This window comes from Pavona decussata, unplaced genomic scaffold (genome assembly GCF_977016875.1).
Source record: "Pavona decussata unplaced genomic scaffold, jaPavDecu1.1 SCAFFOLD_91, whole genome shotgun sequence".
In the NCBI taxonomy this organism is placed as follows: Eukaryota; Metazoa; Cnidaria; class Anthozoa; order Scleractinia; family Agariciidae; genus Pavona; species Pavona decussata.
In genome coordinates, this window is record NW_028145508.1 from 1,155,001 (window position 1) to 1,169,541 (window position 14,541).

The window sequence follows — 14,541 nt, forward strand, 5'->3', positions numbered from 1 at the left end:
AAGAGAAGTGTACATGGAGGCTAGAATTAGACCAATAGAATATTGATCAAACTCACAGCAACTGGCAAATCATGTTTCAAGTCTTCAGTCAGTCATTAACATGATGGCTTAATATAATTGTTTTTCAAATCGTTTTTGTTGCCAATAGTAGTCCTTTTCACCCAGAAGATCACCCTAGACACTCAGGCTAAAGATATATTTTACCCATATGCCCAGATCACACTTTCTGCTTGAGAATGTGAGATGTCGTAAATTTTGAAAGTATGGCAAATTTCATTAGGTTCTTGGGAAACAATAGCCTCCCGAGGAGGGTTCTACGCCTCTCCTAAAAATGACTGGCCTTAGCTTGGAAGCGAGGCTGGGGGCGACTTTCTTTTGATACCAACCTGACTCCTTTTCATGTTGTTCTTATGCTAACTAGTTTGCTTTTACGTATGCAAAGCAGTGAGGTTCGTATTAAAAACAGAGTCACCCCAGCCTCGTTTCCAATGCAAGGCTAGGTCACTAAGCACACAACTGTAAATTGGCCTATTGCATACGTACAAATTTCGCAGATCACATAGCATCGCAGCTGGCAATGCCTGTTGATTGAAAACCATTCAATGTTGAAAGTTTGTTCCATATTCTGTCCATAGTGTCGTCAGTCCCTGCTGGTCTCAGAGCTGACGTTGAGGAAATGAACAAACATTTAGCAAAACAAAGGTGATCATACTTTTCATATACTTTTTCAAATTATGCACCTCCATCTAAAAATCTGAGTTAAGAAGGAAGGAGGATGGTCTGGCAACTGAGCGTAACAATACCCCAAACCTCCTACTCTGACTTCACTAACAAGAGACGTTCAATGTGAATAGTTTATTTAGGATGACTCAGCCAGTCACCTGAAGAATGTAACCTAATGTAACAGCATTTACTGAATCATTGCAAATTCCACTTGAGAAATAAAACATTTATTACATGTATTGGTTCAAAAGCTAAGAATTGTGCCACACCAGATGTGAAAAACCACTAAAAAAAACACTTTAGAAGTGGCCAAGAAAACGTGGAAACGCATTCCCCATCTAATGCGGTGGCACCAGACCCCAAGGAAAGAGTACAAAAAATATGCTGGCAAAATTACACTGGAAAACCTATCTAAAAAACTTTAGCGAATAAATAGCAAACAAGATGACTAACTGACATAGAATGACAAGAATCTCCCACCAAACCTGACCTAAATAGTCTTGAAGTATCCCATGACAACATGCGTTCGTCTACATCATGCCGTCAGAATATTAATTTCTGACTAGACTTGTTCGTTCCCATGTCACTCAATCGTCAGAAATTCCATCTTGTTGTTCAACTGAAATCACCAAAGGAAAACATCTGTATCATGTACAAAAACGGAGTCCAGGTTTATCAAAATTTTGTTCTGCAGCGACAACCGGGTTTTGTACCCCTTAAAGTAACGGGGTAGGAAAAGGTTAAGGTGGACTAACATCACAAAGTTTCTTTATCCACAGGGAAGACTATGATGTTCGTCTCAATCAAATTTCTGTCAGCATACATTTTGGTAACCACTACACTGTAGCAGATGGTATTCTGAGAATTAAACAGGTGAAGATTCAATCTCAGTGATCTAGATAACTTTGAAAGTCTGGGCATCAATGAAGAATTTGGAGGGGTCAATATCTCTGGTTCTCTCCAAATCTTCTTAAGTTTACCATTAAATTTGTTAGGTCAGGAAGCCAGCTTTGTCACGTTTTTGACAGGAGACCTCTTCTTCAGTATCTGGAACACTGGCTCTGAGTGGTTTGAAATTTGTGTTTCTATTTCTAAGTTGGCAAGAGTTATTTTGCAAAGAAAAATAGAAAATGAATTCAAAGACCTTTCAGAAACAAAGAAAAATACTTGTCCAGCTGTCGTAGGTGGTCTTGAAGCTCATTTAATTCAAATCGTTGCTGACCTGCTGTACATAAGAGGTTGTTCACTGTTGTCATCTTAATAGGACAAGCCATATTTTTTTGTTCTATTTTTTATGCTTGTGAATTCAACGCAGCTTCTTTTGTGCTTTCCAGGGACTGTCTACAGAAGCGCTTATTTTATCATTGGACAGGAGAAAATCTGTAACGGATCTTTTAGAAACTGTCATGAAGGTCATGAAGGTATGAAAGAGCTAAAATACTGTTTAACATTTCTATTGTCAATTTGCTTCTCACGCTTCTTCACAGTTAATATGCAGAGCGTCATTTTGAAAGAAATAGTTGATAGCTCCAAGCTGCTCATTTTTCCTCTGTTGTGAGGATGGGTTTGGTGGTTTAGGACGAAATCATTGAATTTACACTTAACACGAGTAGAAAGCTTGAATGTGTAATATGCAACTTCGGGGAGCAGGGATGGTGCAGTGGTGAGAGCACTCACCTCCCACCAATGTGGCCTGGGTTCGATTCCCGGACTCAGCGTCAATTGTGGGTTGAGTTTATTGTTGGTTCTCGTCCTTGCTCCGATAATAGGTTATTTTAGTATTATAACACCCAATGTTTTTATTCGCTGTAACGTCACGAATTGCGCCTGACAGATGTACGTCTAGAGTAGATCACGTACTTTGAATTGTAAAACAAAGAACGACTGTAAACAGCGAAAGAGTTGTAACCGCAGCAATTTAGAGTTTGTAACCGCACATTTTTGTATTTCCCTATCTATGAGACCTTGTTGTAAGAGGTTGAGCCTCAGAACGGAATAGAACTGAGAGTTTAAAGAAGTGTTTGATGGAATTACCGAATTTATAAAACGACAGATACAGTCCTCAGCTTGATTGAGAACCAGCACTCCACACTCCCCCCTTGACCTGTCAAAGTCAAGCACAATTAGGTTGTCACAGTTGGCAAAAAGACAATTAGTGATCGAGCATGACTCGCGATTTTCAACGCGAATCCCTCTACTCAGAAAACCAACATTTCCAAATTCTAATTCGATCCGGAATCTGAGGACCACAGGGTCGTAACAGACTGTTAAGTGTCACCCTCGTGAAACAAAACTTATTTATTTATACATTTATGGTCAATCAGGGTTTATCATTAATTTTTCTTGTAGGAGGGCTCTTAATAGACAGGGACCACTCATTAATTTGTCTTGTTTGGACCGGCTTTAGAGCGGTTTTCAATTGAGTGTCAAAGTAGTTTGGCGTTTTCTTTGGTTTTGCATTACTACGCTCTGTGATTGGTTAACGAAACTCGCGCCACTTCCTCAACCAATGGGAATCCAAACCAAAACCAATCGTGTTTTGGTCGCACGCGTTTTCCCGCGCTTGGCTCCAGTTATATGTATTTGCTTCGAATTCTGATTGGCTCGTTTTGTTGTTTACATCTGTTGCGATTGATCAGAGTAATTACTTTGGCTTTGATTTTAGGACACTCAATTGGAAACCGCTCTAATTCTCTCCAATGGCAGGTACCATGTTCAGGGTAAATGCGTATCAGTATCTGGTTCCTGGCTTCTAATAAAAACCTTGGGTCAATTGACAATGTTAGTAGAAACAAATGGTTAAAGGTCGTAATAAACTGACACCTGAATTTCAGTAGTCACTTACTTTATCAACTGAGTTGGTGTACCCAAATATCCGGAGCTGAAGCAGCGACGAACAACGCCGCAAAACAATAGGTTTAATGAGCAAAAACAATCGCTCTGCACGTGCGCTTTACATTTTGGTACAACTCTTTGCCGTCCTCTGCTAAACAACAACGTGAAATGACCACATTTAAGGTTTCGTGGAGAACGTGAACGCATGACGGTGGAGTTTTCATTTTCTTTGTTAACTTGTACGCCACTCCTACCAATTTGGTTCTTTGATAGTTCGCCATTTTTGTAAAAGTTGAGCGAGTTGAAATAATCGCGCGAAGTAGCACAAATGAAATAAAGATATATTTTCAGGTGATGTTTTCGTTGCCGGTGCCGTTGCCATCGTCGTTGCTTAAGCTCCCTATTAGAAACAACTCGTTTGTCAGTGTCGTGAGCTTGTACTTTGTATACCAACCTAGCTTTGTTTTCTTTTCAGCTTGATTCTTCCAGAGACAATGCTAGATGTAAAACTCTGCATATTGCAAGACAACTGCCTGCAGGGCTCCATCTGTTTGAAGAATTGACACGTAAGTTTATAACTTCACGCTTATTGTACCTTGTTGTATGTCTTACAGTATGTTTGTTTCGTTTTCGGTTAATCTTATTATTTAATCTTTTACCAATACTGTGGTACTTCCTTATTGTAGCACATCCTGAAAAGTCTCTTCTACAAAGCGGAGTGCACGACGGCACAGAGCTGTTTTTGTGGAACGGAGAAGAGGTAGAAATTATTGTTTTTCTGACTATTTTTGTTAACAATAAGACTGCATGAATATGAATATATGAAACATATATTTGAACTGCGGTTGAAAGAGAAGATAGAAGAAAGATCCTCGTTGCGAAAAGAAAGCCTGCTTAATTTGGGTAAATAGCTGTGAGGGTCTTTCTTTTATTCAATCTTTCACCCACATTTCAAATATATGTGTCATATATTCATATTCATTTATTCATCGTTCACGGGTATATTACGAACTCACAATATGCCCAGCTCCCAGTTAGCTTTATTGCTCAGTTGGTAGAGCACTGCACCGGCATCGCAGAGGTCATGGGTTCGAATCCCGTTCAAGCCTGAATTTTATTTCAGGCTTTGTTTTAGCAACTGCTCAAAATGCGTAAATATCTACAAGGGTCTTTCTTCTTTTTAATAAGGTTACAGGCGAGGGCGTATATCAGAACAGTTGCAGCCGAGTGTTGCAAAACTGAAAACAAATGATGTAAACAAACAGTGAATAATGAAAACTTGAAACAAATTCGGGTAACCGACACCAAGCGCGGGAAAATGCCTTCGAGCGATTTAATTTACGACTGAGTTTGGTATTATTTCTTATTGGTAAAGAAAGTTTTTAACCAGTAATACAAAACGAAAGTACAACGTAAGTCCGTTACTATGGCCAGTACAACACAACGAACTAATCAGAATCGAACTCGAAGCAAATGCTTGCACCCGGCGCCAAGCGCGGGAAAATGCGTGCGAGCGAGTCACGATTGGTGTTGGTTTTGCTTCTCATTGGTTGAAAAAGTGGCGCGAGTTCTGGCAACCAATCACAGAGGGAAGCAAAGGAAAACCAAAGCAAACGCGACATTACTTTCTATACTCAATTGAAAGCAGTTCTAATAAAATTATTTATGATACACTTCTTGTCTCCAGGTGGATGGTGGTAAGGTGTTTCCAGGGGAGGAAACTGCCCCAGTCCTGCTTGATATAACATATGCATTGTCTCAGGATACCGAACAAGCTGTGGAGATTCAGAAAACATTCAGAAAGGACACCACAGTTGGAGAAATGAAGGTGAAACTTCACAAGTTTTACTTCTCCGCGTTATTTGAATTTTCTCTGATTGCGGGGCATTCATGAGAAAATTAGGAAGGAAAGTTAGTGTTGTTTCCTTCATCATTTCATGGCCTTTTTAAAGGAAAATTTGTGGAAACTAACGCAGTTTGATCTGTTCAGATTTTTTAGTTGAAAATTTAATAACTCATTAATAATTCATAAGCCCATTAACCTATCAAATGGTCGATAATACATCACGTGCAGTGACTTTATATCGATAAACCTCCTCCTTATTAGTATGCGGTGTTTAATGTTTTTCTCGTATGCTTATTTCCAATGTTCACAAAAGCATCATTGTTATGAACTCTCTTGACACACGCTTTTCCAGGAATGTTTTTGAAGCCGTTCATAAAACTGGCAGCACGTGTTTTATCGGGTCTAAAACCACTCGGCTGCGCCTCGTGATTTTAAATCCCGATAAAAAATTGCTGCTCGTGTTTTAAGCATTACTTTAAATTGCCTAAAATTTTAGAGAACAAAATCTTATTCCCTGAATTTACGAGCTGCTGTTGGCTAATCGAAAACACCAACTGACCATTTTTCGGGATTTTAACAACGTATTTATTCACAGAAAATAAAGGGGATTAGTTTTTATGCGTTGCGAAAGTTTGAGGTGATCATTCGCTAAAGAAAACGCAAATTTCTTTTCACAAGTTTATCCAAATTTCTGAGGTGGATAATGTCTTTCCGAACAGAGTTAGTTTGTATAAAAAAAAACAACCAGCACTGCAATCTGTAGAAAGTGGATAAGAAAATTCTTTTTCGGGCCCGAAAGTTCTTCGGAAAGACCGGAAGCTTTGAGAGCGGTACTTCTTGGAAGAGTGCTAAAGTAAAAATGCAAAACGGTACGGTTCGTTTGATGCTGTGGCTGACATTTCAGCTGAGCTTTTTGTTTCATCTTTGCTTTTGTTTATAAATATTTTTTGGTTTTTTTTTTTTGCTTGACAAAGCCTTTAGTAAGCTCCTCCTCGGAGAAAACGCCACACTCGAACAAGCGCCGCATCAGAAAGTTGAGAAATTAAATAATCGCCGCGGCACTTTTTCGAGTAAAAACGGTAACGATAAAACTTGACAGTTGTTAGTAACAAGGATAAATCCTGAAATTAATAGCCTCAAACGTGACTTGACTTATCCACGGAAACCACTGTAGAATACCCATTTACCAAAATTCCTGCTAAGAGCCCCAAGAACATACCGCATACGGTAACTTACGGGCCTGATAAGTGTCTTTGGTGATAAATGTTTCTTAACAGAAGTGAATTTTTCTTACCTTTGAATACTAAATTTTAAAATCTTATAATTCTATGAAAACATTGGCGAAGTACCATGTCTGTTATCAGTGTGTAATCAGCGATTAAACATTTAAAAATATAGTTATCGGGCTCAGTAAGTTACCGGGACTTTCGAGAAACGAGCCCTCGTCCGTTAAAATTAGCCTGTGAACAGGTTCCCAAATGCATATTAAAAGTTCGATCAATCCATGGAAGTCCGAGCAAATGTACATTATTTGATGGAAAAGGACAGCACTTTTGTACAGAAGCCTGTGTTACGACCGGTGAATATGGAGGAATGTGCTCCTTCCGTCTCAGTGCTAAACCATATTCCCTTATTTCACCAGTTTATATTCATTGCCTTCCTATTTTCCTGTTTGTTCAATTTTGGCAGTTCAACTTTGTTTTGAACTTTTGAAAAAATAGTAAAATTTAGCGTCTCGATTTGAACAAATATTCCAAAATTATGAAAACTTAAGGCGCGAAATATCATCCTTGACATGTAATGAAATCAAGTTGGGAAAAGATTTTCTTCATTGAAATAGAAGTTCAAGGACAGCGAGTCGTAACATAAACGAATCAAGACATTGAAATTTGAATAACAGTGAAATCTACATTATTTCAGAATTACTGTACAAATAAACCAAAAATGACATTCCTTTCTCAAAAAATTGAGTATCGTGCTTTGTTAATTGTTTTATTTAAAAACGTTTTTTAAAAAGCCAAGTCTGGAGAACTGCGAATATTGTCCCTATTCAAGGATTTCATATTAAGTCTCTTCAGTTCCTTGAAATTTCTGCTTGGAATAAATTTAAAAAATGTCATACAAACAGCAGAGGACTGAAAGAGTCGAAGAAAAGATATCAATGAACGCTGAAATAAAATGAGACCCTTTCAAATATGAAAACCCTCGTTTATTTGCAACATTGTACCATACGTTGCCTTACAAACACGGTATAAAAATTCTGAAACTTTTTCCTTTACATTTCAGCATAAAATGGTAATTAAACGGCTTGAGTGGCCTGCTTGACAATATTTATTTTTTAAAAACCCCTTAACAAGCATGGGTTAATAACAAAAACTGTGTCATTGCAGACTTTGATTACTCGAGCGGATAAGAAATCAGCTTTTAACGGACAAAAATATTACCGTGCGGATTAGCCACACCTTTTAACTGATTTGGTTGATGTTTTCCACATGGGTCATGTGTGGGCCAGTCATGGCGGGTATGAGCGTCAAAGTAATAATAGTTACTGTTGCTGGAGAGATGAGGTCCGTTGCCGTGTATCCCAAAAGACTTTGGCACCACTCCAGCGCATTGCTTTGAAACCTGTTTAACCAGTTTACAGTTGATTGAGCCTGCCTTCTGTCTGACTATGCTGCCAGTGCCTTCCTTGCAAACGATCCAGTTGTTGATGTTGCTTTTGATCAGTGTTTCTCTGCCAATGGTGCGCCACAAAGCAAAGTTCATAGCCTCGTAATGCGTCTCGCTCAATGGCACTGTTGTGGACGTGCGAGTGTTAGCAGCGCTGACTGTCCAAGTGGGACGAGGGGTGACGGCGTTTGCGCCACTGTTGAAGCTTGAGTAAGCTGTGAAGGTGTAACTCCAGACTAATGTCCAGCCCCCTCCGTCCGTGCGCTAATCGCAGTAGGCTTGGAAAGCGTTCCCATGGGAACCAGCATCCGGGTCAATCCAGTAGACACCTGACGTGGCAGAAGGCACTCTCAGTTTGAGGTCCTTACAATTCAGTACTGGAGACTCCTTGGACAGGCCTGTGTTAAAAAAAAGGATAACAATATAGATATACGGACACTATTTAAAATAGGCTTGGTTTAATTATGAGCATTTCCCCACTGAAAATATTTTTTTAAAGGACTGCAATAGCTTGATTATTAGAAACATCGTGAGATTTCGGTTTTATCCAATCATTAATTAAGGGTGCAAAAATATTTTATCTTGTTAGTTATTTCAGTTAGCCGTGCTAAATAATTGTTGCCCTTAGCTCATTTTGAAACTGTGATCTAAGAATTGATTTTAGCCATTATTTTAACCTCATTTTCTCTTATATTAACCTTAACATTGATTCTTTCCTATAAAGTCACTTTATGGTAATCACTGCAATGCTCGTTGTCCACTTATTTTTTGAAAAGCGTAAATACATACACGTTAAATTCATTTAGTGAATAACTTACCCAAAGGAGCTGAGTCTACCAGATTATATGTGCCATTCACCAGTCGTTTAATGATCTCATTCTTACAGAACAGTCAAGTCCTGTAAAAATACAGATTTCCTTTAGCGTCCATCTCCAGCACTTTGTATCTCATCTTGCCTCTACGAAAGAAAAATTGTTTCACTTTGGTACAATTTTGAATAGCCCTTTTGTTTACGGGCTTCGAAATTGAATTGTGATCGTTTCAGATCTGTATAGTTTAGCATAGTTTAGTGCCGCTGGTTCGACAAATGTATGGAAATGTCAAAACACAACTAGATGCTTTCTAGCACAGCTACATTCCTCAGTTATTTTCTGTAAAATCCTTTGCATAGTGCCTAAAGTTTCCAATTCATGAATTTTTAAGAAGCGATGTTTTATGAAAATTATTTGACATCGGATTTCCATACAAATACTGTTATTTCAAGACGTGTTTGCCTACTCGTCAAAATGGCGTCAAAAACCGTGATAAGGCCTATTGTTAACAATTTAGCGAAATGCCTTCCCTCTAGAATCACGAAATTCGAATGTGGAAAAATTTTTCTGTGATATTTATTAACTAAAGACAGATTTTTTGACGACTGAAAGCAATTCGCGGGAAACCCAAACATACGACCCTGCTTTTCCTATATAATCCGAAAATAAGATTAATTACATTCAGGAAAGCACATTTCAATAGATTGACTGTCTTAAAAACTACTATAGCATCATTCAGTCGAAGACCAATCGAATGATAAATATTTTACTATTTCCTTTGCATGTCTGCATACGCTGGGTATATAAATGAAAGCTTTGCCGGCTGCGTTTCTCAATCATCCAACCGTACGTAGAAAATTAAGTTTCCATATTACAAATTTAAATTGTCCATGAAATTTGGGATATAAACACCTAAAATGTATCCCTTCCTTGCTGTGTTCCTACCTGGTAGTCGAGAAGGAGGAGCTGACGAGCAAGAGACCCAGTAACATACGGTACAACATGGTACAACCTTTGTTTACAAACGCAATAAAGATTCGGCTGCCTTTTTAGTTACCGGCTGATATAAAGGAACGAGACAACGTGGGGCTATACATCGTCAGAGAAATCAAAAGCTGAATAAAATTTGCGTGATGAAGAAAACGAGATTTTACTTGCAGTATTTATTTTTAACCTTCTGCATGATATCACCTTGGTGGGCTTCGAAGGAATGGTGACGATATGTCAAAGGATTGATTTCCAGGGGCAAACATTTTGACAACAAGATCTATTATCTGACAATGGCCGGTCGTTAACATTTGAAGTCTTTAAAAATCCATACCTTTGGATTTTACAATGTACATGCATGGTTTTTTTTTTTTTTTTGTCGAATCAGTGTTTGGCGGCGGACGCTTTTTTTGTCTAATGTGTTTGTTATAGAGTGCTTAAAATTCAAATTCTGCAGATAACTTAGATAATTATCTGTCATCTGAGTTTCCTTATTATAGGAAATTAACACTCGTGTTAATTAAGGTATTCGAAATTAACGGAATTGAAGGAAAAGTTACTTCCCGATACTGTGAAGGAAATTAAGTAAAATTAATTGAAAAATTTGTTTTTTCGTTACACTTTAACATTTCTCGGAGAAAATCTCAAAATAGAAATCTTGTAACATGGTGGATTAGAAAACGAAAGTGTGCGTCGAAGAAGGGCAAGGCGAGCCCGGAAACACGCGAGAACAAACTCGTCCACGAACGTCTGCCACGTGACCATTCATATGATACCACATGATAAGCAGCCTTCAAACTTTATTTTTACAGCATAACCGCGTCGAATCAGGAGTTTCTTTGGTATTATTTTGTAATATGTGAAAGGGAAAATGTTATTATTGTCCAAACTTGAAACCTTTTGGCGGGAAAAGTAAAATTAAGTCAAAGATGCGAAAAACGACGAGTTGCAAAACGTCCCAACCCAAAAAGGTCTTTGTACAGAAGCTTATTTTACGACCGGTGAATATGGAGGAATGTGCTCCTTCCGTCTCAGTGCTAAACAAGGATTCCCTTATTTCACCAGTTTTTATTCATTGCCTTCCTATTTTCCTGTTTATTCAATTTTAGCACTTCAACTTTGTTTTGGACTTTTGAAAAAATACTAAAATTTAGCGTCTCGATTTGAACAAATATTCCAAAATCATAAAAAGTTAAGACGCGAAATGTCATCCTTGACATGTAGTGAAATCAATTCGTGGAAAGACTTTCTTCATTGAAATAGAAGTTCAAGGACAGCGAGTTGTAACATAAACGAATCAAGACATTGAAATTTAAATATCAGTGAAATCTACATTATTTCAGAATTACTGTACAAATAAACAGAAAATGACATTCCTTTCTCAAAACATTGAGTATAGTGCTTTGTTAATTGTTTTCTTTAAAAACGTTTAAAAAGGCAAGTCTGGAGAACTGCGAAAATTGTCCCTATTCAAGGATTTCATATTAAGTCTCTTCAGTTGCTTGAAATTTCTGCTTGGCAAAAATTTAAAAAATGTCATACAAACAGCAGAGGACCGAAAGAGTTGAAGAAAAAATATCAATGAACGCAGAAATAAAATGAGACATTTTAAAATACAAAAACCCTCGTTTATTTGCAACATTGTACCATAAGTTACCTTACAAACACGATATAAAAATTCAGAAAACTTTTTCTTTTACATTACAGCGTAAAATGGTAATTATACGGCTCGAGTGGCCTGCTTGACAATGTTTATTTTTTTTAAAACCCCTTAACAAGCATTGGTTAATAACAAAAACTGTGTCATTGCAGACTTTCATGTTTATCTTGATTACTCGAGCAGGTAAGAAATCAGCTTTTAACGGACAAAAATATTACCGTGCGGATTAGCCACACCTTTTATTTGATTTGCTTGATCTTTTCCACATGGGTCATGTGTGGGCCAGTTTTGGCGAGTATTAGCGTCAAAGTAATAATAGGTACTACTGCTGGAGAGATAAGGTCCGTTGCTGTGCATCACCAAAGACTTTGGCACCACTCCAGCGCATTGCTTTGAAACCTGTTTAACCAGTTTACAGTTGATTGAGCCCGCCTTCTGTCTGACTATGCTACCAGTGCCTTCCTTGCAAACGATCCAGTTGTTGATGTTGCTTTTGATTAGTGTTTCTTTGCCAATGGTGCGCCACAAAGCAAAGTTCATGGCTTCGTAATGCGTCTCGCTCAATGGCACTGTTGTGGAGACACGGGTGTTAGCACCGCTGGCTTTCCAAGTGGGACGAGGGGTGACGGCGTTTGCGCCACTGTTGAAGCTTGAGTAAGATGTGAAGGTGTAACTCCAGACTAGTGTCCAGCCCCCTCCGTCCGTGTGCTGATCGCAATAGGCTTGGAAAGCGTTACCATGGGAACCAGCATCCGGGTCAATCCAGTAGACACCTGACGTGGCAGAAGGTACTTTCAGTTTGAGGTCTTTACAGTTCAGTACTGAAGACTCCTTGGACAAGCCTGTGTTAAAAAAAGGATAACAATATAAGATGCAGAATGGCAAAAATATTTTATCTTGTTAGTTATTTCAGTTAGCCGTGCTAAATAATTGTTGCCCTTAGCTCATTTTGAAACTGTGATCTAAGAATTGATTTTAGCTATTATTTTAACCTCATTTTCTCTTATATTAACTTTAACATTGATTCTTTGCTCTAACGTCACATTATGCTCGTTGTTCACTTATTTCTGAAAAGCGTAAATATATGCGTTAAATTCATTTAGTGAATAACTTACCCAAAGGAGCCGAGTCTACCAGATTATATTTGCCATTCACAAGTCGTTTAATGATCTCATTCTTACAGAACAGTGAAGTCCTGTAAAAATATAGATTTCCTTTAGCGTCCATCTCCAGCACTTTGTATCTCATCTTACCTCTGCGAAAGAAAAATTGTTTCACATTGGTACAATTTTGCATAGCTCTTTTGTTTGCGGCCTTCGAAATTGGATTGTGATCGTTTCAGATCTGTGTAGTTTAGCATAGTTTAGTGCCGCTGGTTCGACAAATGTATGGAAATGTCAAAACGCAACTAGATGCTTTTTAGCACAGCTACATTCCTCAGTTATTTTCTGTAAAATCCTTTGCATAGTGCCTAAAGATTCCAATTCATGAATTTTTAAGAAGCGATGTTTTATGAAAATTATTTGACATCGGATTTCCATACAAACACTGTTATTTCAAGACGTGTTTGCCTACTCGTCAAAATTGCGTCAATACCCGTGATAAGGCCTATTGTTAACAAATTCTCTCAATTTAGCGAAATATCTTCCCTCTAGAATCACGAAATTCGAATGTGGCAAAATTTTTCGGTGATATTTATTAACTAAAGACAGATTTTTTGACGACTAAAAGCAATTCGCGGGAAACCCAAACATACGACTCTGCTTTTCCTATATCATTCTAAAATAAGATTAATTACATTCAAGAAAGCACATTTCAATAGATTGACTGTCTTAAATATTACTATAGCATCATTCAGTCGAAGGCCTATCGAATGATAAATATTTTATTATTTCCTTTGCATGTGTGCATACACTGGGTATATAAATGAAAGCTTTGGCTTCGTTTCTCAATTATCCAACCGTACGTAGAAAATTAAGTTTCCATATTACAAATTTAAATTGTCCATGAAATTTGGGATAAAAACACCTAAAATGTATCCCTTCCTTGCTGTGTTCCTACCTGGTAGTCGAGAAGGAGGAGCTGACGAGTAAGAAACCCAGTAACATACGGTACAACATGGTACAACCTTTGTTTACAAGAGCAATAAAGATTCGGCTGCCTTATTAGTTACCGGCTGATATGGAAAAACGAGACAACGTGGGGCTATACATCGTCAGAGAAAAAATCAAAGGCTGAATAAAATATGCATGATTAACAAAACGAGATTTTACTTGCAGTATTTTATTTTTAACTTTATGAATGATGTCACCTTGGTGGGCTTCGAAGGAATGGTGACGATATGTCAAAGGATTGATTTCCAAGGGCAAACATTTTGGCAACAAGATCTATTTTCTGATAATGGCCGGTCGTTAACATTTGAAGTCTTTAAAAATCCATACCTTTGGAATTGACAATGTGCATGCATGATTTTTTTTTGCCGAATCAGTGTTTGGCGACTTACGCTTATTTTTTTGTCTTATATATTTGCTCTAGAATGCTTAAAATTCAAATTCAGCATATTTCTTAGTTAATAACAATAATTATCTGTCATCTGAGTTACCTTATTATAGGTAATTAACACTCGTGTTAATTAAGGTATTCGAAATTTACGCGAATTGAAAGAAAACGTCCTTCTCAATACTGTAAAGGAAATTAACTAAAATTAATTAAAAATTTTTTTTTTTTTTTCGTTACACTTTGACATTTCTCGGAGAAAACCTCAAAATAGAAATCTTGTCACATGGTGGATTAGAAAACGAAAGTGTGCGCCGAAGAAGGTCAAGGCGAGCGTGGAAACACGCGAGAACAAACTCGTCCACGAACGTCTGCCACGTGACCATTCATATGATACCGTATGATAAGCAGCTTTCAAACTTTATTTTTACAGTATTTCCGCGTCGAATCAGGAGTTTCTTTGGCATTATTTTGTAATATGTGAAAGGGAAAATGTTATTATTGTCCAAACT

General features: G+C 37.7%; 2 protein-coding genes and 1 pseudogene across 4 annotated transcripts in view; 1 reads left to right on the forward strand and 2 right to left on the reverse strand.

Annotated features, from left to right (window-relative positions):
* LOC146474120 (ubiquitin carboxyl-terminal hydrolase 40-like) overlaps positions 1-14,541 on the forward strand; it is a 60,676-nt gene that overhangs the window by 11,646 nt on the left and 34,489 nt on the right. Inside the window, exons 14-19 of one of the 2 annotated variants that reach the window (XM_085117396.1) lie at positions 636-702; positions 1,503-1,596; positions 2,058-2,144; positions 4,034-4,124; positions 4,245-4,318; positions 5,246-5,386. In XM_085117396.1, coding sequence (XP_084973522.1) covers positions 636-702; positions 1,503-1,596; positions 2,058-2,144; positions 4,034-4,124; positions 4,245-4,318; positions 5,246-5,386 — 554 coding nt within the window. The remainder of the gene's footprint in view (positions 1-635; positions 703-1,502; positions 1,597-2,057; positions 2,145-4,033; positions 4,125-4,244; positions 4,319-5,245; positions 5,387-14,541) is intronic. The other variant, XM_085117397.1, reaches the window with a different exon arrangement.
* On the reverse strand, positions 7,605-9,016 carry LOC146474121 (uncharacterized; annotated as a pseudogene). Its single transcript, XR_014866226.1, has 2 exons — positions 8,893-9,016; positions 7,605-8,472 (listed from the first exon to the last, which is right to left on the reverse strand). The product of XR_014866226.1 is annotated as an uncharacterized LOC146474121 (transcript).
* Positions 11,480-14,007, reverse strand: LOC146474122 (uncharacterized). The gene is made up of 3 exons (XM_085117259.1): positions 13,595-14,007; positions 12,649-12,788; positions 11,480-12,375 (listed from the first exon to the last, which is right to left on the reverse strand). The coding sequence occupies exons 1-3, from the start codon at positions 13,651-13,653 to the stop codon at positions 11,732-11,734; spliced, it is 843 nt and encodes a 280-aa protein (XP_084973385.1). The 5' UTR covers positions 13,654-14,007; the 3' UTR covers positions 11,480-11,731.

What these genes read in the sequence shown, in the direction of transcription:
- LOC146474122 (XM_085117259.1), bottom strand. Translation starts at nt 13,653, where the DNA reads ATGTTGTACCGTATGTTACTGGGTTTCTTACTCGTCAGCTCCTCCTTC. An exon ending in TCCTCCTTCTCGACTACCAG is followed by an intron (nt 12,789 to 13,594) that starts GTAGGAACACAG and finishes TTTCTTTCGCAG; the next exon opens with AGGTAAGATGAGATACAAAG. An exon ending in GGTAGACTCGGCTCCTTTGG is followed by an intron (nt 12,376 to 12,648) that starts GTAAGTTATTCA and finishes TTTTTAACACAG; the next exon opens with GCTTGTCCAAGGAGTCTTCA.